This window comes from Miniopterus natalensis, chromosome 17 (genome assembly GCF_054644295.1).
Source record: "Miniopterus natalensis isolate mMinNat1 chromosome 17, mMinNat1.hap1, whole genome shotgun sequence".
Taxonomy (NCBI): Eukaryota; Metazoa; Chordata; class Mammalia; order Chiroptera; family Miniopteridae; genus Miniopterus; species Miniopterus natalensis.
Window position 1 is genome coordinate 18,966,192 of NC_142097.1, and position 21,840 is coordinate 18,988,031.

Here is a 21,840-nt window from a genome sequence, read left to right on the forward strand (position 1 = left end):
ATTGTCTGACTCACCTCTAACCCTCTTTCCCTCTTACCTCACCATCCCCAGTTTGAGTTTGACTTTGGACTTCAGGGGAGCCTGTGCATCGAACTTGTCAGGTAGTCGCTTGACCAGGCCTGTTTCCACGTCTGCCAAGTGGTGGTGGTAATGCGCAGGGCACAGGGCTGTGGTGAAAGTCCAACTGATGTACATGAAAATTAATAGTGTCCCTGAGAGTGTTTCTTACTCTGACACGGGGCTTTGGTTTCAGGTATGATCATTAGATCTTCACACGAAGGCAGGTTTCACAAAAAAATTTTTTTAAACCTTACCCGAGGATATTTTTTCCATTGATTTTTAGAGAGAGTGGAAGGGAGGAGGGGGGAGGGGAGAGAGAGAGAGAGAGAGAGAAACATCCACAGGAGAGAGACACATTGACTGGTTGCCACCCGCACTGTGCCCGAGGCGGGGTGGGGATGGAGCCTGCAACCAAGGTACGTATGTGCCCTTGACCCTGAATCAAACCTGCGTGCGACCCTTTAGTGCGCAGGCTGGCACTCTAACCACTGAGCCACACGGGCCAGGGTAGATTTCATAAATTCTAAGGAGAAAGAAAAAACTTTAATGGCAATGAAATTCCACTAGAGACAGGGAACTCCCAGTCACTGGGGGATCCCCCAGAAGCAAGGCGCAGCTGATGTCCCTTTTAGACTGAGAGAGCGCAGCGGGAAGAGTGTAAGACGCACACAGATGGGGCTTGGAGTTGGACAGGCTAACATCACATCTGGCTCTGCCAGTTACTAGCCATGGCTCCTCTGACAGGCCATTGAACCTCCCAGATCCCCTGTGCACCTGCACCACCTGGAGATAATTCCCACCTCCCAGAGCCGGTGAGACAACCGGATGAGGTGCGGCCTGTAATCACCCAGGAAAGAGCAGGAACTCTGTGAGTGGGCTCTTGAAAGCCCATGACTTCAGGTCATTCAAAATCAAATATTTGGGACATATATGATGGGCGAGGCACCGTGCTAGGTGCTGGGCGACGCTGCACACGTTTCAGACACACAGTTCTAGTTCAAATCCCGGCTTGACCACTTACTAGCTGTAGAAACGTATTTAACTGCGTTGAGCCCCAGTTTCTTCATATGTAAAGTGAGGGAGTATAATCCCTCTTTTAAGGGATTATTGTAATAATGACGGTCTCCCTGTGAAGAACTTAGCATAGTCCTACTGGCACATAGGTATCCAAAAAGTGACAGCAATTGTGATCAATACAATCATGGTGAAACAACAGAAGAAGGGGATGCTGGTGGGTCAGATGCAAAGCTGGAGGAGACCCGAATGACGGTTCCTTACCGAGAACATGAAATCCAGTCTTGAAACTGCCTCGCCTGCATTAAGTAAAACCTGGGATGCCCTGGCCAGGCAGCTCAGTTGGTTAGAGCATTGTCCTCTACACCAGAAGGTTGCTGGGATCAGTTTCCAGTCAAAGCATGTAACTAGATTTCGGGTTCGATCCCCGGCTGGGACTTGTAAGGGAGGCAACGGATCAATGTTTTTCTCTCACATGGACATTTCTCTCTCTCAAAAAAAAAAAAAAAAAAAAAAAAAAAATGGAAACATACCCTTGGTCAGGATTAAAATTTTTTTAAATAAATAAGTAAAGTATGGGACGTTACCCTCCCTTATATACACCTGCCCGTTACTCTGTAAATACTTAAAGCAAGAGAGCTCCATGGACTCCGAAGAAGGGTGGTGCAATTCTAGAACGCGCAAGGCAGGAAGGCTGGGGAATCTGTCTTCAGAGATCTTTCCGAAGTCTTTTGAAGACTTTAAGTGTATTTGCCAAAAGTATAGTTTCCCCGCTCCCCCTCGTCGCCTCGGTGTACGCAGGCAAGCCAGTGTCCCCTGGGGAAATCCCTGTTTGTGGTCCCTATGTCCGCTGCTCCAGTTGCCTTGACTTAAGAGGAAATGCAAACGTGACCTTTGTCCCCAGGGAGGATCCTGGCCCAGCCCTTCTGCAACCTCCTTCTCCCTGCTTCCTGGTCCTGGTCCTGGTCCTGCCCCTGGCCCAGGCCAGCCGCAGCCCCGGCAGTCCTGAGAGTCTGCTGGCTCTCGCTCCTGCAAGGGGCACTGGCGTCACCGAGGTCTCTGTCCACACCCACAGCTCAGAGGGGGCCTGACCTGCCTGTGCACAGCCCCTCCCCAAGTGCCTCTCTCCCTGGAAAGCCATTCACTAGCCCATAAAAGCAACTAAAACGAGCATGGGCTCACAGTCCAATCGGGGGTTTAAAACTGTGACTCTTTCATTGGGGGGGGGGAGGGCTGCCCTCTCTGCATGTTTCCAGGAGCTAACCTTCTGCCTTAGGCCTCGCGTGGCTGCCACACCCCAGCAGGCTTCTGGGTGCGAAAATGGGTCTAGAGTTCCCACCTCCACTGTGGAATGACACGGACAAAAACCAAGCTTTATTTTCACTTCTTTCACAAGTGTTTACTGAGCACCTACTACGTGCCAGCCACTGTGCTAGATACTGGGGGTTGGCAGAGAAGAAAACAGTCAAGTCCCTGTCCTCATGGAACCTAAATTCAGGAAGGGAAGGACTAGACAAACATTTAGTGCATTTTCAGGTAGTGGTAAGTCCCGTTACACACACACACACACACACACATGCACCAGGGCCAGGGGAGCGTGGATCACAGCAGTGCTCCTTTAGATCCAGTGATCAGGGAAGACTTCTCTGTGGAGGCGACTTAAGCAGGCACCTGAGCAAAGGGAAGGAGTGAGCCACAGGAATAATGGTGGTAAGAATTCCAGATGGGGTGCACAGCATTGCCCCGAGGTAGGGTGAGCTGGGCATGTTTGAGGAACACCAAAGCAGCCCCATTTTTTTTCTGAGTCATACTATTATGAGTACTTTTAAATTTTAGTTGTGACAAAATACACATGACATAAACTTTACCATAGTAGCCATTGTAAAGGATCGTTCACCCACATTAAGTTTAAGCGCAACCATCACCAGCATTTTTTTCACCCTCCTAAACTGAAATTCTGTACCCATTCAACAGCAACTCCCCATTCCTCTCTCCCCCCCAGGCCCTGGAAACCACCATTCTACTTTCTATGGGATGAGCACTTGAAATGCATCATTGAATGTAATCCTCCAAACAACTGTAGGCTATAGGTTTTACTGCTATGCCCATTCTACAGATGGGGAAACTCTGAGTGGGCCGTCTGAGGTGACACAGCTCCTAGGTGGAGGAAGCAGACCTTAGATCGCTTTCCTGGCTCAGGCGCTCCTTCTTAACCCCCTACCTGGTGGAGGTGAAGGATGCCACTCTGCGGCCCCTCCGACAGCCCAGAGGTGGCCCCCGGAGGGTTTATCAAGGGTTACCAGCATGTGAGAAGCTTTTCGTGCTAGAGCAGGAGGGGTTTGCTGCACCTATCTGTCCAGAAGGAAGGGGCTGCTGCCCAGAGACATGGGTTAGGGTGGAGCTAGCAGTTTCCTGGTTTGAGTGTTGTGGGCTTTGGTGCCAGGGAGTCCACTCCCTCCCTTATCACTTAGAAACTGAGAGCTGGCTAAGTACACCTCCAAGTCTACTTTCTCCCTTGCCAACATAATCATACCGACATTTCCGGGTTGCTGAGACGATCAAGTGAGATAAGGCACGTAAGAGACCTAATCAGTGTCAGGTACATAGTAGGTGCTCAACCAATGTTCCCTCCTTGCCTGGGCAGAGCATGAGCTTCACCCACTGGCCAGGAGCCAGCCCCTTCCCCCTTCGCCCCGGGCCAGGCACGCTTACATGCCTCGCATGCATCATGTTATTTGACACGGAGGATGCTTACAAGCAGTAATCTCATTTTACAGGCCAAGAAACCAAGGCAGAGGGAAGTGAAACAAGTTGCCCACAGCTAGCGCGTGTGGCGGAGCCCCAGGATTTAAACCCGACACTGTGTAGCGGAGCGGACTGGAGCAAAGACCAGCCACACTGTGGAGACTGCTCGTGCTCCCCGGCCCCCGTGGCATGGCCGGCCGGGGTGGGGGTGCGGTGGGGTGGGGTGGGGGGGCGGCAGGGACCCTCCCGCTTCCCCCCCCCCCCCGCCCGCCGGGCCCGGCTTGCTGGGTCTCACAGCGACTGCCTCCCGCCGCCCAGCCCCGGCCCGCCTGGGGGCCTGGCGGCGACAGCGGCGCCTGGCAGCGGGGGATTTGGATGCGGCGGCGGCGTCTCCCCCTCCCGCCGCACCGCCGGGGGGTTTGGCCGCGCCGGGGGGACTTATCTCGATTCCTTGGGACAGCCCAGCTCCTTCCCGGCATGCCCCGCTCCCAGGAGCCGCGGGCCAGTCCCGCGCCCGGACTTTGCCAGCCGCCGGGGGGCCGGCCGCGGGAGCGCCCGGGGACGCGTCCTGCAGCCGCAGCCTGAGGTGGGTGAGCCCCGCCGCCCGGAGCTGCGGGAGAGGGGCCCCGGGCGGGCCGCCCAGCCCGGGGCCGGCGGGCAGGGTGCGGGGGACCCGGGCGCCGCCGTGGGGGAGGGGCGCCGCCGTCTGGCGCCCCTTTGTTGCGGGCGCCGCGCAGGAGCCCGCGGGTTGCAGCGAGCTGGAGCTGCGCGCCCCGCGCGGCGCGCGCCGAGGCGGTGGGTCCGTGCCAGTCTCCCGCGTGTTCTCGGTGGGTGGTCTGGGTGGCCGGGCAGAGGGGAAGGACTTGGGTCTGTTTTATTCTTGTGGGTTGAGAACCCGAGGGCGGGGGGGGGGGAGAGAGCGAGAGAGAGAGCGCGAGAGACCTACCCAAGCTCTACAAAGAAAGAAAGAAAGAGAGAAACAACTCCTGAAACACACGGGAGTCTACGCAGGAAGGAAACAAAGAAGCGCGTGCAGACGGGTCACCGAGGCGCACGGGCGAAAGCGCTGGGAGCCCGGCGGAGAGGAAACAAAGCGGGGGGGGGGGTCTTGGAGGCCACGGGGCAGGGGGAGGGGAAAGGGAATTCTGAGGAGGGGAGAGGCGGAGGGAGGGGAAATGGAGAGGCAGAGAGAAATACGAGGAGGAAAGAGAAAGGGCTGACGGAGGGAATACTTTAGGAGGGACCGTATAAACACATCTAGAGAAACCGAGGCAGACCCTGGGAATGAGCCCGCCCCGCCCAACCTGCGCCATGGGAGATACCAGATGGAAGAGACCCCAGCCTTCTCGCCCTCGTGGGCGAGTGAGTTCCAGGTGGGAGCACAGCTAGGTGAGACCTCTGAGAAAGGCCTCCTTGGCAGTGTTGAGCCGCTCAAGTCAGTCTCCACCTTGTCCAGCTGGCGGACTCCTACTCATCCTTCAAAACCCAGCTCAAGCATCACCTGCCCTGTGAAGAAGGCTTCCCCAGAAAATATGCAATCACAGTTACTCTCTTTTCTATGTGTTTCTGCATGTGGCACAGGCATGTGGCGTTGAAATGGTTTTCCGACCTGTCTGCCTCTTTCCGTTGCTCCTCAGGGTTTGAGGTCTACGTCTTTATTTATCTCCAACCTTCAGAATCCAGCCCAGTGCTTGGTGCATAGTAGGTGGCCCATAAATACTGACTGAATGACAACTGGGAGCATTTGGACCTTCTAATACATGGAGAAACAGTTAAATGCAGATAGAGGACTCATAGAGACTCCTGGGTCAAAACACCCTGTTTTGCAGGTGGAGATGTTAAAACCCAGGGAGGGGAGGACACTTGCTTAAAGGGACACAAGCAGGAGCCCTGCAGTGAAAGAACATTGTGAATACAGACTTCCCTGAGATGCCCTTGTTCCTCTAGCCTGAGAGTTTAAAATAGATGTGAAAGAAATGAAAACAATCAGTGGACAAGTAGCTTATTACCAGTTGTAAGTTTCCAACACTGAAACTAACAATCAGAACTTTTTCTAGAATATTTAGAATCCTCTTTACTTTGTAGAAAAGAGAAGGGAGGTGAATGTTCACCTTAGTTGAAGTGGCTGGCTTTCTGCTTCCTGACTGCGTTAACCTGGACAAATTGCCTAACCTTCCTGAACCTCAGTTTTTTTAAACTGTAAGGTGGGGCCTCACAGGATCGTTAGAAGAGTTAACACACAAAGTGCCTGGTGGGGAGGAGACCCTCAGTAACTACAACCCTGCCCTTCTGAGGTGGGTGTTCTTTCATGCACTTGTAAAAGTGAAGACGACCGCGCTAGTGAAAATGTTTCCTTTTGTCCCAGGACAAAAGTCCATCCTGGTCCAACTTAGGAGCAAACTCTTTTGGTAAAAGAAAAGGCAGATCTGGGGCATGGCATAATATGCATCTTCGTTCTGTTGAGGACTTCAGGTCTCTGCAGGTGACGGGGTGCAACCTCACTTCCCCCCCCAACCCTGTCCTCCCCCAGCAGGCAAGACCCCACGGCCCCCCCCTTTTCCCCAGCCCCCTTACCAGGCCTGCTGTGCCTTGTGTCTTCTAAGCTTTAGCTCGTGCCGGGGATGTGACCGGGACTGAGGGAGCCCCGCGAGCATGGAGACCGTGGTGATTGTTGCCATAGGCGTGCTGGCCACCGTCTTCCTGGCCTCGTTTGCAGCCTTGGTGGTGGTTTGCAGGCAGCGTTACTGCCGGCCCCGGGACCTGCTGCAGCGCTACGATTCCAAGTGAGTGCCCTCGGCGGGGGAAGGAGGGGGGGGGCTGTGCCTGGGGGCTCCAACGAAAGAAAAAGAATTTGGTGCTGGGCAACTGGCTCAGCTTTTTGTCTCTACAAGGGTACCTGAAGGCTCTCCTTCCCAATAAAGACCTTAGAGCTTAAGAATGTTCCTTAAGCCCTGGCTGGTGTGGTTCAGTGGTTAGAGCATCCGCCTGGGCACCAGAGGCTTGCAGGTTCAATTCCTGGTCAAGGGCATGTACCGGGGTTGCAGGCTTGATTGCTGCCCGATGTGGGAGGCCACCAATCAATGTGTCTCTCTCACATCGATGTTTCTCTCCTCCCTCCCCCAAAAATCAACAGAAAAAGTATTCCTGTGTGAGGATTAACCCAAAAAAAAGAAAATAAATAATGTTCCTTAAGCTTCCCCCCAATATCCTGAGCTTCCTCTGACTTTCACTGAACTAACGAGAAAGCGACTCAACGTGTTTTCACCTAGCATGAAGATATGGCCCTCTACCCCAAACGGCCACCTCACTCAGCATTTGGACAAGCCAAATCCCTTTCCAACCAAACTCAGGCACAGAAATCCGAAGCCCGCACTGCAGCCACCCATCTAAGCAGCAGACACTGGGTGCTGGGAAGTCCCAGCATTACTGTCTGTCTCTGCTCAGATTTCATGATGCACTTATGTGAAGTATATTCTGTAAACAAGATCCTATTTTCAATTTAAGGCTGTTTTAATTGATCTTTAAGGGGCCACGGTCACGGCCCCTTAGTTTCTCTTTACCCCCTACGGCATCCTATCGGCATCTCTGTCGGGTGGTTGATAATTTCATAAACGCCCGTGTCTGTGACCTAGGGAAGCTCTGCTGTTGAGAAGAATGCCCTGGTGTCTCAAGTTTTGAAGAATCCTGCTGTAAAGTAGCAGGTGGTGGTACTTCTCCAGGATACCTGGGAGGGGGTGGGGATATGCGGTGGACCAGGGTGGTTCCCGAGAGTGATTCTGCAGACCACATTGGGGGTGCCGGTGGGCTAGGTGTTAGGAACTTCAGCGTCTCAGGAAAAGGTAGGCTTGAAGGGAAAATAAGTTCCAAAGGTTGTTATTTTGTCCTGAAAGAGCAGCCCTGTCTAAGACATCTTCGTAGTTATTGTGGTTGAAGCCCTGCTCTTGGTGGCTCGTCTTGTTCTCTGTCACTTTTTCTCATTGCCTCCTTGATTGACTGTCTAGCCGTGTCCCCTGCCCGTAACTGAAGTCCCATTGGGTTAGGTTTGGATCCAGCACAAGTGGTCCTGCTCTAACTTACTCACTCCAGTCATCCTTTTGGGGGTATGTGGGCCACTGTGAGGAGGTCTCAGCAGTAGCTGTCATGCTGAGACCGCTTCCCTGGGCCCTTCCTTCTAGGCCCATCGTGGACCTCATCGGCGCCATGGAGACCCAGTCTGAGCCCTCTGAGTTAGAACTGGACGACGTTGTCATCACCAACCCCCACATTGAGGCCATCCTGGAGAAAGAAGATTGGATCGAGGATGCCTCGTAAGGCCTTGGGGATGGGGTGCCTTCCTGGAGCCCTCTGGGGATGGCCAGCGGGACTCCCTGTGCCCTTCTCTGGCTTCTTGTGCCTGAGCACTTGACTGGGCATCCAGGAGCCCTGTGTCTGTTTCTGCTCTTCTCCTTGCCCTCACGAGGAGGGAAATCAGAATAGGACATAACAGCGTTGGCCCTGGCTCCACCCTCCACGTCCCACGTTGTAGACCTGAACACTGTGGTCCGTAGATGGGTGGCAAAGGTGGTTATAAAGTCACCCTTAGGTGCTTGGTTATCCTCAGGGTGCCCATGAATCTGACAGTCAGGCTCCAGGGATGGAGCCTTTGTCTTTAGCGTCCTCAGGGATCTCTCCACCTGACAGGAGCCACTCCACTCGCCCGTCATTTAGTCATTCATTCGCCGGGCAGATATCTGTGAGGCAGTGTGTGCAGATATTAAACTGGTGGTGGGGACAGGATTCTAAGTACAGTATCTCAGAAAGCAAGGGCCCCTGGAGCAGTGGGCACACGGTGGAGGCGATGTCTGGAGTTGCCTGGGGTGGGGAGGTGGGGGTGGATTTCATGAAGGATATCACAGAGCAGGTGCCTCGTGACTTGTGTCTTGAAAGATGAGCTCACCAGGCTGAGCATAGAAGGAAGGGTATGCCAGGGGGAAGGAATGGCATGAGAAGCTCAGAGCATGGCTCGATCGGTAGGGAATAGTGCCAGTGGAGAGTCGGAAGGGGTGGGGAGGACAAGGTTAAGGACAGAAGGTGCTTCCTCATTAGCTCATGGACTAGTTCATTTTCACACGGAGGGAGGCATTGCTGCTCTCAGGTCGTGCCCAGGTGTGTCAGAGCTGGGAGGAGCAGCCGTGGTGGCTGGGGGGACGTGGGCCTCTAACGAGAAGCACTGACCTGTTCTTCTTGTCTCCACAGGGGTCTCATGTCCCACTGCATTGCCATCTTGAAGGTAATACTCTTTGATCGCCCCAAGAGGTAAAGGGGGTGGTCGCCAGAGCATCCCTGTGCACAGCTGGTTAGAGTTGAAAGGGGCCTTAGGAAGGGCATGGAACCCTTGCAGAAGAGGCCTTTGTAACCTGTGTGAACTTGGAGTTTCTGTAGTTTACCTCCACTCCTACATGGATGGTTTGTTATATTTCAGAATCCTCGAGGCCCTAGCAAAGGCCTTGTTTTGGCTGGTCCCTATAACACAGTGACCTGTGGGAAAGGCCACATGCGTGGTCACCAGCCACATTTTTGCCAACGGTGGACACAGCTGTGTGCCCAAGACTGTGTTGCTGCTGAAGGTGAACCTGGGCTTCCCACCTTCCCCTTGGGCACATCCTTTAGTTAACAGAGAGCCCAGCTCTCTACAGTGAGTGGATTCTATATCTGGACTTCTCCAATTACTAGAAAGTCCGTCACTGGCCCTCTTTGGCTGTGACAATAGTCAGCCAAATGGGACAGTCAGTGTTAAAAAATCCAGACCATGAGTACTTCAAATTGAAGACAGATTTTTTTCTTTTAATGTTTGCAGCCTCCAGGGCTGGGTGGGAAATTGCACCCAGTTTGCATTTTGGGTAATTTTTATAGTTTTGGGAAATTTTTTTAGTTTCAGCATTTGTTTTCCAATTCTTGCCAGATCCTATCCTGCCTAACAGAATAATAATAATTTGGAAGTATTTGGCTAGTTGCAAATATTGTCAGTTTCTTCATTTCAGTAACCTGGGAAACCATACATTTATCAATTTGTCTAGTAATTATTCAAAATCTCAAAAAAACTTCATCTTTTCTTCAGTATCTTTCAGTATCAGATATTAAAACGTCTTTCCTCCCACCTCTTCTTCAGCTCTCTCTCGGGGGACAATGAAATGCCTAGTTGGAAATTGCTGTCACAGGGTCCAGGCTTTTTATTTAATTCCAAGAAGCAATTTGGGGATAGATGTGGTTGTAGACAGATAGTTATAATGTCTGGAGCAATAATGGCATATTGCATCTCTTTCCCTCTGGCCAGGGTGTATTCTGGCACTGGGTTTGGCCCCTTCCCTTGCCTACTGGAGGAGCAGGATAGTGGCACCTGAGGTGGGGGATGAATCAGCTGGAAGGAGTCTTACTGGGTTGGAATCAGTGGTCCATCCTGGGACCTCAGGTCAAAGGAGAGGCTCTTGCCTTCCTGTGGAGATCTCCAGGTCCTTTTGTTTTGCCCGGCTGCCTTTGAGTCCCTGTGACTCCTGGGCTCTCTCCTGGGTGGGCTTTTGAGTGGCTCTCTGCCCCCTCTTTTGCAGCCCCAAGTATAAGGCAGGTGATGGAACTTCTTTGCCAGGACAGAGGCACATCCAGGTTCTAACATTGGGGAGGTGTGGAGGGGGGAGTACAGCTTTGCGGGTGCCCAGCAGTGTTGGTGGGTGATGGGAAAGGCCCGTGTCTTAGTCATACCTGTTTCCTGTGTTTTTCCAAGGCCCCTGCATCATCACTGGACAAACATGCTGGTATATTACCTGGGAAAATGGTTGAAATAAGCGGCACTTTCGGAGGATGTGCTTAAAGGGAGCAGCTGTCCTCTAGCCAGGTTTCTGAGGGCTCCCTGTTGGAGAGGAAGGGAAAGTAGGGTTTTCCCCTTCAGCAAGATGGGGAAACTAGAGCACATGATTTTTCTTAGATTATTTCAGCTTAGACTTCTCTAAGCTGAAACCCTGGCCCTGACCCGAGGTTCCTACCCCTCCCTGCTCACCCAGCAGTGTTCTCAGCGTCGTTGGCCTCTTCCGCCCCATTGCTTCTCATTTCTGTGTTCTTTTCGCTTTAATTTGACCCTGTGGATTAGGGGGTCCAGCTGTGAGAAGGGACCCAAGGTGGGGGTCATATTTGGCTTTGGGTCACCCCTCGTCACCTCTGTCTTCCTTGCTGCCTTAGATCTGTCACACGCTGACTGAAAAACTTGTTGCCATGACAATGGGCTCTGGGGCCAAGATGAAGACGTCAGCCAGTGTCAGCGACATCATCGTGGTGGCCAAGCGGATCAGTCCCAGGTGAGCTGCCAGGGCCTTGAGGTCCCCGCACGCCCTGAGGGAAGGGAGGGCCGGAAGCTGAGGTTACAGGCAGGGCCAGGCTCTTAGGAAACTACACCGGCCACTCCAGTTATTCATGAACTGAACACATACAGAGCATCTGGGAGGGTTTGGGCCAGGAGAGATTTTCCAGCTAAGATATTCTCACACCTTTCCCCCAACATCCAGTAGACCTCTTGGGAAATTCCAGCATATGACGAGTGCTGGCTCTTCTATTCCACGCGTCCCTCTGCGGCCGCTCCCTCCTTCTCAGTCCCATACCAGCTGGGGCTGCTTTCCTCCCCTTTGCCACTCCTTCCTCCCAGGCTTCAGGTCAGTAAGCACATTTCCCACAGGGGCCCACACCCCCCTCTGCAGAGACCTCCTGGTCATGTCCTGTCTCCCACCCGTATCTGGATTGGAGACTTAATTTGGGGGTGACTGGTACCCGCTGCGCCATCCACGGCCCATCGAGCAGCCTCCGGGACTGGGTGGGAGCTGAAGCCGTACATCACTCAGCTGTCCCAAATTCCAGGCATCTGCAAAATCCCATGTGGGAGGCAACCAGCAGATTGCAGTCAGCCGCAGCTACGCCCCCTCCTGCGTGCTCAATTTGGTGAAGAAAAATAAAGCCCTTCTCTTAGAAGGGCTGAGCTGAGTTTGCGCTGCCACCTGGTGACTGGTATGCGGATGTGCCCGAGTGGGCTGTTGTCCCTGTCCAGGATGTTTTCTTCATCAGGCACGTCCCTGGTGGGAGGGGTGGCACCCCCTGAGTTCCAGGGGCCCTTGCTTTCCTGGTTGCCATGGCCTTGGGGCAGATCCCGAGGAACCGGCCCTTTGAGGGAATACAAACGCGTTGGTGCACTTGAATTCTGTCCAGGGAGTTCAGGGAGTTGAGAAAGTAGGAGGGACTCAGCCCAGAACAGATCTTGGCTTTGGGCAGAGTTCTCCCTGGGTGGGTGTGGTTCTGTGACTTCTGTCAGCCTCGGTTGGCCCCTGGCTGGAAGGACCCTCCAACCCAGGCTCTGGTCAAGCACATCCTCTGCCTGCTTATTACCGGTAGAGACCCTGCATTGCTCGTGCTCGCTGGGCCTTCATCATGCCTCCTGTCTGTCAGTCCTGAGGTCACCCCAGGGGCCAGACGGAGTCACGTGATACTAGGTTTATAAGGCAGCATTGCCGGGAGGGGTCGGTCGGAGGAGGAAAGAGATGGAGATTTCTGCAGGCGAATCAAGTGCTGGGCGATCGGGGTTAGCAGTAGTGCTAGCGTCTGGGTGTGGCGTTGCTCGGAGGGCGGACTTGACCTGGTGCCCACTGGCCCATCCTGCAGAGCACCTCGGACTACGTCCAGAATGTTCCTCCATAATTCAATCTGCGTCCTTCATTCTCCTTCTGCTCGGTTCTGTCCCATTGTTTTTCTTGCTTTGTTTATTCCACGTGGTGTATTGGTAGCGCATTAGTTTCAAGGAGGGAGGCTCCAGTTCCAGGGCGCTGTGGAGACGGGCCTGCCCAGCAGAGGCTGAGAGTGACCGCGCCTCTGCATTTTCTCACCAGTCCCTCAGCCCTAAGACGAGAACATTTAAGGACATCTATTTTCAAGTGTGTTTAGAAATCAAATAATGCATTGTTATTTTTTCCTCCTGATTATCACGTGAACCAAGAGCAAAAATTTGGAGCAAGACCATGTACCATGCAAATCAGAATGAATAGAGTGTTTTTTTTTTTTCTTCTGAACTAGATTGAAAAAAAAAATTAACCACAAGCTATACTATGTGTTAAAAGAAATACAATAGAGCAGTTTGCACCCAAATTAAACTCGTAGGTTTTTTTTGGTGTGTATGTTCTATATAACCTTTAACCTTGTTTTTTTTTAAAAAACAAAAATAATAAATACCTGTAAAAATAAAAACGTTGCGGAAATCAGGAAAGTGAAGTATTCTCTAATTCTACCCGCTCCCAATTCCTGGAGGTAACCGCTATTGAATAGTGAGTATCCCTCCAGACTTCTCTTCTCCGAATTTCGTGTCTTGTTTATTTTTACTCTGAAGGGATCAAACTTTTTATATTGTTGAGCAGTTTGTCTTTTTAATTTAGTAGCATATCTTGAGCATCCCAGATGTTTGACCATGAACTTTTCAAACCATTGGAACTAAAACCAAACCAGAAAACAAAATACTCTCTAAACTGAACAAGTCTTCCCAAGTCTCTGGGACAATGCAAAAGCTGTTAGCGAAAGGACCACTGAGGACAAGGGCCTGAATATCAAGAGGACTGGGCTGAAGGAGGTAGACAGGAGGGAGGGAGGAAAGGAGAGCAGGAGGGTGAGATACTGAAAGCCCTTTGCCTCCCCTCAGAGTGGACGATGTTGTGAAATCGATGTACCCTCCGCTGGACCCGAAACTCCTGGATGCACGGTGAGGTGTCATTCTTCCATCCATGCTGTAGGCTCACCTGGGGGCTCAGATCTGGGAGGTCGGCTGTTTGGGTTGTTGGGGAGAAGGCCGTTTTGCTGGATTCCTGGGCTGTCCTGGGCCTTGGGTACCATTCAGTGCAGTGTGGTCAGCCAGCCAGTGAGCCACGCCTGGCTCGGGGACAGAGGCCGGTCCTCTTCCTGAAACCCTGGGGAAGGAAGAGCCAGTTTAGATTGTGAATTTTTATGATTACACATCTGGCCCCACTAAGTCCCATCGGTGCCTTCCCTCCCTCCCATTTCCCCATCACCCTAACCTCTCTGCTCTGTGGACCCCTCACCTTAGCTGTGAGTGCAGGCCGCTGGGTCAGTGGGGCGGGCGGTGAGCAGGGCAGTGCTCACCTTCCCCAGGACATACCCAGGAACCTCTCTCTTGGGATTCTCCTCTAATACACAGAACATACGTAGCCTTTTCAAATCGTTGTCTTCCTGTACCAGATGTAAACCCATTTTTAAAACCAGATTCTTTTTGTCTTGGATTCACATGACTATTTCACAGACCCCTGCGTGATGCCTGCCAGCTGGGCAGCGGGTCACGGCGGTTGGGCTGGTTTCCTGCCCCTCTCCTGTTGCCCCACAGCTGTGTCTTGGCTGTAGTCATAATACATCCCCAGATGCATTCTGCACACTCCTTGCGTAAAAGATACTCTATAGTAAACCTTCCAATACTGATTTTTAAAAAATTTAAAAACTTTTTTCTAAATAAGTTTTTATTGATTTCGGAGAGAGAGAGGGGGGGAGAGAGAGAGAGAAACATCAATGATGAGAATCATTGATTGGCTGCCTCCTGCAGGCCCCCTACTGGGGATCGAGCCTGCAACCTGGGCAGGTGCTCTGACCGGGAATCGAACCGTGACCTCCTGGTTCATAGGTCGATGCCTAGTCACTGAGCTAAGCCGGCTGGGCTCAATACTGATTTTTTTTCTTTTTTTTAATCCTCACTTGAGGATACTTTTTCTGTTGCTTTTCAGGGAGAATGGAAGGGACAGAGAGAGAGAGGGAGAGAGACATTGATTGGTTGCTTCCCAAAACTAATTTTTAAAAAAAACTCTCCTAATTGGGTTTTCTATAATTTTTAATTTTATTTTTAGTGTAGGGTAAACCAACCCTGGGCCTATTGATTCAGAATCAATAAGGGATGCTCAAGGTGGGGATATGTATATCCTACCTTTATGTGGGTAGCAGTTGGTGATGTGCTTGTCCAATTGACTAAATCCAAATTGTCCTGTAAAACCCTCTTCTGGAGTCTGTTAGTAGGTGCGGTGCCACAGAGAGTGGGCTCCACAGCCTTAAATAAGCTAATGAGACAGCATATCATAGTTTCCCTGTAAAGCTTTATCATGCACATTGAAGGCCCTGAGAAGAGCTTGAGTTAACCGTGTTTGAATTAGCAATTCCCAAATCTGTTTGAGCATGGGACCATCTTTAAATGGCATGCTCACCAACCTCCTAGGGAAGGGGCTTCAGTTTGGGGAACAGACTTTAGACCATTTGGGCTTTGGCACAAAGTCCCTTGTCTCCTAGGGGACCTGATCCTGTTGTGTTTTCTAGGACAACCGCCCTGCTTCTGTCTGTCAGTCATCTGGTGCTGGTGACCAGGAATGCCTGCCACCTGACTGGGGGCCTGGATTGGGTTGACCAGTCGCTGTCAGCTGCTGAGGAGCACTTGGAAGTCCTTCGAGAAGCAGCCCTGGCTTCTGAGCCAGAGAAAGGTCTCCCAGGCCCGGAAGGCTTCCTGCAGGAGCAGTCTGCCATCTAATGCCTGCTGGCCTGCTGCTGCCTGTGGGCTGCCCAGCTGAGCCTTCCACTCTTTCTGTAGTTAGTTCTGCACGGCGGGGGGGTCCAGCTGTGTGCGTAGGAAAGCAGGAGAGCCCCTGTGAGTTCCATTGCAATTGCCAGTGGTGGCTGGCGAGTGGCAGTCTAATGCCACACTTGGGGGAGGTGCCATTCACCATCTGCCCGGCAGACCTGTGGACACTGGTGTGCTGTCACCTTTATTTGCCTCACCTGGTGCTTTCAGGAAAATTGAGCCACCGCCTGAGAATCGGGGGGTTTCACATCACAGTCGGCATTTCCGACTTCTCTTAAGCAATCAGCAGGTGAGGCAACTCTGACCTGCGTTTTCAAAAGGGGACAATCGACTGGAACTGAGTAGGAGTTGCCTCTTTTGACAAGACTTGTACTCTCTCACCTGGCCTGTTCCATTGATTTGTGTTACGTTCCCGGTCCCCGAGGCATCGGAGCCCCTCCTCCCAGTCCCCAGCTGTGAGTTTGAAGGCGAACGCCTCGGAACTGATTATTTTTGTCACTATGCCTGCAATTTTACCTAGCGGCCACTAGGCGGGTAGTAAATGTATACTTAGTTTTCTCTCCAGTGTGTGGTTATTGAGTCAAATCCGAATGCTTCTGGGACATATTTGTCTGAGCACTGAGGGTGGAAGGAGCCCAGGAATCCTCAGAATGCCTTGTGTGTATGACTCAGAGTGAAATATTTAAACATCCCTGAGTTCAGGCAGAGGTGACGATACCACCATAAAGTAGGTCTGCATTAGCAGTGACGCCTGCCCATGAAGGATGTGCTCCGAGTTCTTTGGACATCAGTGCGTTTTGTAGGTGAGGGTCATCTTGATGACCTGAGACCTTTGTGAGACCCAGAGTCACAGCTGCATAACCCAGACACACGGCCAGGTTGCATCCTTTCCATCGTAAGTGTGGGAGTGCCTTCAGTACTTAGCTTCCTCACAGGTTCTCAGAGCCAGCCTGACTCTCGGGAGGGGGCCCTGCCTTGGTTCATGCCTGATGCTGTTAAGCATGTTTGGAGCTCCATATCGATTCTCATTTCAATTTCTCTGCCCTAATTTAGCAAGTCCCTCAGCCTGATTCTGGAGAACCAGGAACCCGTATTCCTGAGTCCAAGATTCGGGCCTTGCTTGTCCTTGAGATATGCCATTGGGCATGTTTCATTCTCTCCTGGAGAGCAGGGTGCTTCTCACCAGCCCCGTGCACCAGCTCCCACCTGGGGAGATGGAGTCAGGGGAAGGAAGCTGGAGCTCGGCTCTCAGGGACTGAAGAATGGATTCTTTTTTGTTTGTTAATCTTCACCGAGGATGTATTTTCCATTGATTTTCAGAGTGAAGGGTGGTGGGGGAGAGAGAGAGAAACACTGATGTGAGAGAAACATCGATTGGTTGTCTCCTGCACGTGCCCTGACCACGGCCTGGGATCAAACCTGCAACCCGGTATGTGCCTTTGACCAGGAATCAAACCAATGACTTTCTATCCACACCTGCCAGGGCTAAAGGATGGATTCTTGGTCACAGGGGACCCCTTATTGGATTGGCCACTGCCATCAGCTCTGACTACGTGCGAGGTGGTTAACGTTCCCATCCTGCTGGTGAGCTACAAGTGGGAAATGTCCAGAAAGCCACTTTGACTTCTCTATATGTGGCCTCCATAAATAGGCCTCCATAGTCCTCCTGGTTTTGTCTTTTTTTTCCTCCCCAAACCTGCTTTCATAACCAGACTGGCAACTCATCCATGCTAGGGTTGTGCTGGCTGCCACTGTTGTAAATGTCCCCCGCACTTAACCTGGACCAGAGCCCTACGCCAAAGAGAAGCGACCCTGAATTGGCCTCTTAAATACCATCCACCAGGTGTGGGGTTGGAGGTAGAGGCGTTTCCCCTGAGGTCACCCCCACTGTCACCTTCTCTGAGCCCTGACAAGTCCTGGCACACCTGCTTCCCCAAGCCCAGCTGCTGCCCTCAGTTATGAGGAGAGGTTGCTGAAGACGGTGTCTGCTAAGTGGCAGGACCTGCGCTCTCGCTCTGTTTTTCTTTCGTCTCTAGTGCAGGGCAAATTAGAAGTCTCTAGATCAGGTTGGTGTTAGTGGCTGATGGCTGAGGTGGAAGCACCATCTTTGCCCTTTGGGAGTTGGCTGAAGTTACCTCTTCTCCTGGGAGGGGCTGGTTGGTGAGCACCCGGGATCTAGCCGGGAAGTTTCCCAGAGGACAGACACATCCCAAGTCCCTAGTTCATTAGTGCCTGTGTGCATGGTGGTAGGTCTTTCCTTCCATGCCCCCCACCTCCTCCTACCCTGGAGTAGGAGCGTCAGACTCAAATTCTGAATGAAGAAGGATAGGAATTGAGTGTGAGAAGAGTGAAATCTTTGAAGTCAGACAGAATTAGGTTCAAATTTGGGCTCAGTCATTTACTGTGTGAGCTTGAACAAACTACTTAACCTCTCTGGTCCTTGGCTCTCTCACCCGGAAAATCAAGGCTACTGCCTCATTGGGTTGGTATGTGACTCAAATGAAATGGCGTATGTGAAATGCCCAATTGTGTGCCTGGTACTGATTAACCAATATTAACCCTTCTTTCTCCAACCCCCCTCTCCCGTCGTGCCCTGATGTAGCTGACCCAGATCGTATCACCTCAGTTACTGTGGCTCTGCCCAAGCGGGGGCTTGGCAGCTGAGTAACCAAAAATCTGCAGTCACCTCAGTAAGAGTGGTCCAGCGTGTCCCTGCCCCACCCCAAGTACGTTCAGGATGGAGACAATCAAAGCTCTTAGCCTCTTATCAGGGCTCCCAGGGTTGATTGCTCAAGTTCGCATTCCTGCAGAGCAGGGCCCCGGGAGCCTCCTCCAGCTTGTGAAATCTCCCAGACACAGCACATGCCCCTGGCATTCAGCTCACCCTGGCGCTTACCCTGACCTGCCTCGCTCCAGGAGCTCCTCCGCAGAGACTCTGTGCCCACGAGTCTGATCTTTAGAAAATGACTTACAGTTCAAAGCCCCTGAGTTGTTTTATGACCTTAAACATTTTGGGAAGATGTCAGATGACGAATTCCCATCTATTTCCTCCTTCCCTCCCTCAATCCTCTCCCTCCCTTAGCAACTCCTCCCCCGTCCGCCCCTCCCTCCCACAGTTGCATACTGTTTGCTCACTGTGGGGGAAGTGGTGTGCTAGGTGCCGGGGGTAGGGGGTAGAGGACAGAGGGCGTAGGCCCTGTCCCTAAGAAGGAAAAGAGACAGGTGAGCAGCTGGTTGGACCACAGCTGTGGTCAGTGTAGTGAGCGAGGGATGCACAGCAGGGGGCTGTGATGAGGGCAGGAAGGGTGAGGTGAGGATGGGGGGATGGTTGTGTCCAGAAAGTCCGGGGAGACACCTGGAAGGAGCTGATGCTTGAGTTGAGGCTGACAGAGGGTCGGAGAGGTTTCTGAGGTTTCCCAGACCACGTGGGAAAGGTCCAAGGACAAGAGCAAATGGCTCATTTGAGAAATGCAGGTGATTGGGGAGGGCCGGAATGTGGGATGCAAAGGTTGGCAGGGCATCAGATCATGGAGGATATTATAGGTTCTATTAGGGAGTTGATGCTTTATCCTGAGCATAATGGGGACCATAGAAAGGTGTTAACCGGGGAGTGACTTGGCTAGAATTGCAATTTAGAAAGAGACTCATTTACTTCATACGCTATGATGTTAGGCTCCAGGATCCATAAATTTGCCCAATGCCACCGAGTACTTTTCCTCCCTGAGTCTGAGAGGCTCGTGACTCAGTCATGGTGTAAAGTCAGGGTGGGCAACTGGGTGGGAAGGGAGGAATCAAGGAGCTAGGCATCCAGACAAAGTGCTGGGGTGAAATCACGTGGTTGAGCTGGGTCTGCCTCTGGTAGGTAACAGTTTCTGTATCAGAAATGCTCATGAGCAGAGCTTTGAGGATTTGAGGTATATCTGGGTCCTTTCTGTTTCATTCTTTCTGAATTTTCACCATTCTCATTTTACAGGCAAGGGAACCAAAGCCTAGAGAGATCAATGACTTCTGGAGTCTTGAATCAGAACGGGAATTTCAGCTCCCCAGCTTGTGTTCATCCCCACCACTCCTGCCCGCCAGGGGGCGGTGTGGGGGAAATCTACAGTGAGGGGAAGGAAACAGCAGTTAGAGTCAGTCCATTCCTTCTGGTTCTACTATGTTTCATTTAAAAAAAAAAAAGATGGTTCTGACCAATAAGTTAATTTCATGGCCAATAGTCAGTTACAACACATAGGGTGATGGAACATGGGCAGTAAAATGAGGGCTGGGGCATGGGTGAGGTATTCTCTCTCCATCCAAAATGACTTTAATTTGTTCCGTTTTAAGTAAAACGTGCGTTTACGGGAATAGTCACAAAAATTTATGGTGCAAAATGGAATAATTAATTTATTACATGATTGATTAGTCTGAGTCATCTGTGGAGCATCCACATTGGACTAACCCTGGAGTATATTGGCATGAATAAAAATATAATGCCTCTCTTGAGACACATATAACCTAAGGTGGAAAGAAACCCATAAAGAGTGATTTGCGATACAATACAGTAAGTGCTAAGTAAGGGAATGCGTGGGTAACGAGATCACAGAGCAGGGGCACCAAACCCTGCTCAGGAGAGTTTCCAGAAAGCCGGATGCCTCAGAACTGTCCAGGAGGCGTAAGTGTTAGGTAGGAAGGGGACAGGGGACCCAGGAAGGGCAACTGTGCAGCGTGACCTTCCACACTGGGCACGTGTCAGGTGGGAGGTGAGGTGGTGGGAGAGGACGGTGGGGACTAGACCCAGGACTTTTCCTCCAGGTGGTAGGGAGCTATTAAAAGTTGAAAAAGCTCTTATTTTCTCTTGGAAAACTATCAAATAATCTTCTGCACCCTCACCAGTCTTTAATGTTATCCTAATTGGATAGGTGCACAATGACTTGGTATTATGTTAATTTGCATTAACCTGACTACTGGCGAAGTTAAACATTTCTCATGTGTTTATTAGCTCTATGTACTTATTCATGTCCTTTGCCCATTTTTTCTACTGGGACTGTAATATGTTTCTTGTCGATCTATATGAGCTCTTCATATATTAAAGATAGCAACCCATTTGTCATATCTATGGCACATATTTTCCCCAGCCTTGTTATTTGCGTTTTAGTTTTGTTTAGGATGTTTCTGACGGCCAGCAGTTTTAATTTTGGTGCAGTCAAATGTATTGATTTTCTTTCCCTTGGTGATGTCTTCCGTTGCTTTTATGATTAGAAAATCCTCTCTCATCCAGAGATCAAATAAATATCATTGAAATGTTTGGGGCAGTGGAGTGCCGTGGGTGGATGATTAATAATAATGTTCACGGGTTAGATGTAGTGGCAGAAAAAAACCCACCAAAACAACCAGAGCAGAAGAAATCAAACCTTCCTTTACCCAGCCCAAACCCAGCCCAAGGATAGGGGTGGGAACAGTCAGGGATCAAAGAGATGGCTGAGGGAGACAAGGAGAGGCAGGGAGAGTCGGGAAGGACCAGCAGGAGGTGGTCAGGTAGAGTGGGTGGGAGTGGGGGGGGAGGAAGCTACCTGTCCCAGGGTAAGATATGAAGGAACATAGCAGGTTTGGTTAGAATCTTAGATGGGGAGAAACAGTGATGGGTGAGGGGATTGGGAAGGGTCAGGGAAAGCCAAGGAGGGCCCATAAATCATGTTAAGGACTTTATTCTGAGAGCAATGGTGAGCCATTGAAGATACAACCCAGATTATTGGTGCCTGTGGGCCATACACGGACCTTGAAATCATTTGGTCTGGCCCCGCCAAGGCAAGCGCAGGCGGGATTAGAAATCCAATAAATCTAGGAACTTTTTTCATAGCTAGTTTTTAAGTTGATAATTTTGTATGGCTCACGAATGACGTTATAAATATCCAAATGGACCTTGGCAGAAAAAAAGGGTCCCCAAAACTGGGATTTTCATTCAAGGAGACATAGTCTGGCAGACAAAAGTAACTAAGAAAGGGGGACCAAATTTCATTGACAATGGCGCTGGTCTGCCCGCTCTTAGGGAAGAGCCTGTCTTCATCTGGACCCGATGGTGGGGAGATAATGTCTTATCCTTTCTTCCCCTCGATTTCTTGGTGCCAGGAACCTGGGCTTTGGAGGGAGACAGGCCCGGACTGGGACCCTGACTCTGCTACCCCCAGACACCTCCTTCCTCGCCTGCCCGCTTTTCTTCCTTCTGCAAATTCCATCGGACACCCGCTATGTGCCAAGCCTTGTTCAAGTGCTGGGGATCTGGGGCAGAGATAAACCACACAATTTCTGCTCTCAGGGGATACTAGACTAGTGAGGGAAGACAGATATTAAGCAAATGACTGCTTAAATACATATAAAATTGTAAGTCATGCCCTGGCTGGTGTGTCTCAGTTGGTTCA

The 21,840-nt window shown here is 51.3% G+C and overlaps 1 protein-coding gene across 2 annotated transcripts; it reads left to right on the forward strand.

Moving 5' to 3' along the window:
- Window positions 1-4,323: 4,323 nt before the first annotated feature.
- On the forward strand, window positions 4,324-20,736 carry TMEM98 (transmembrane protein 98). 2 transcript variants are annotated; one of them, XM_087826043.1, is made up of 8 exons: window positions 4,324-4,405; window positions 6,423-6,602; window positions 7,995-8,126; window positions 9,055-9,088; window positions 11,029-11,144; window positions 13,517-13,576; window positions 15,184-15,344; window positions 19,416-20,736. In XM_087826043.1, the coding sequence occupies exons 2-8, from the start codon at window positions 6,472-6,474 to the stop codon at window positions 19,433-19,435; spliced, it is 654 nt and encodes a 217-aa protein (XP_087682169.1). In that variant the 5' UTR covers window positions 4,324-4,405; window positions 6,423-6,471; the 3' UTR covers window positions 19,436-20,736. The 2 variants fall into 2 exon arrangements, with proteins under 2 accessions (XP_087682169.1, XP_087682168.1); XM_087826042.1 differs by lacking the exon at window positions 19,416-20,736 and having other exon boundaries at window positions 4,326-4,405; window positions 15,184-16,000.
- The last annotated feature ends 1,104 nt before the right edge of the window (window positions 20,737-21,840 follow it).

What these genes read in the sequence shown, in the direction of transcription:
- TMEM98 (XM_087826042.1), top strand. Translation starts at nt 6,472, where the DNA reads ATGGAGACCGTGGTGATTGTTGCCATAGGCGTGCTGGCCACCGTCTTC. An exon ending in CTGCAGCGCTACGATTCCAA is followed by an intron (nt 6,603 to 7,994) that starts GTGAGTGCCCTC and finishes CCTTCCTTCTAG; the next exon opens with GCCCATCGTGGACCTCATCG. An exon ending in CCGAAACTCCTGGATGCACG is followed by an intron (nt 13,577 to 15,183) that starts GTGAGGTGTCAT and finishes TGTGTTTTCTAG; the next exon opens with GACAACCGCCCTGCTTCTGT.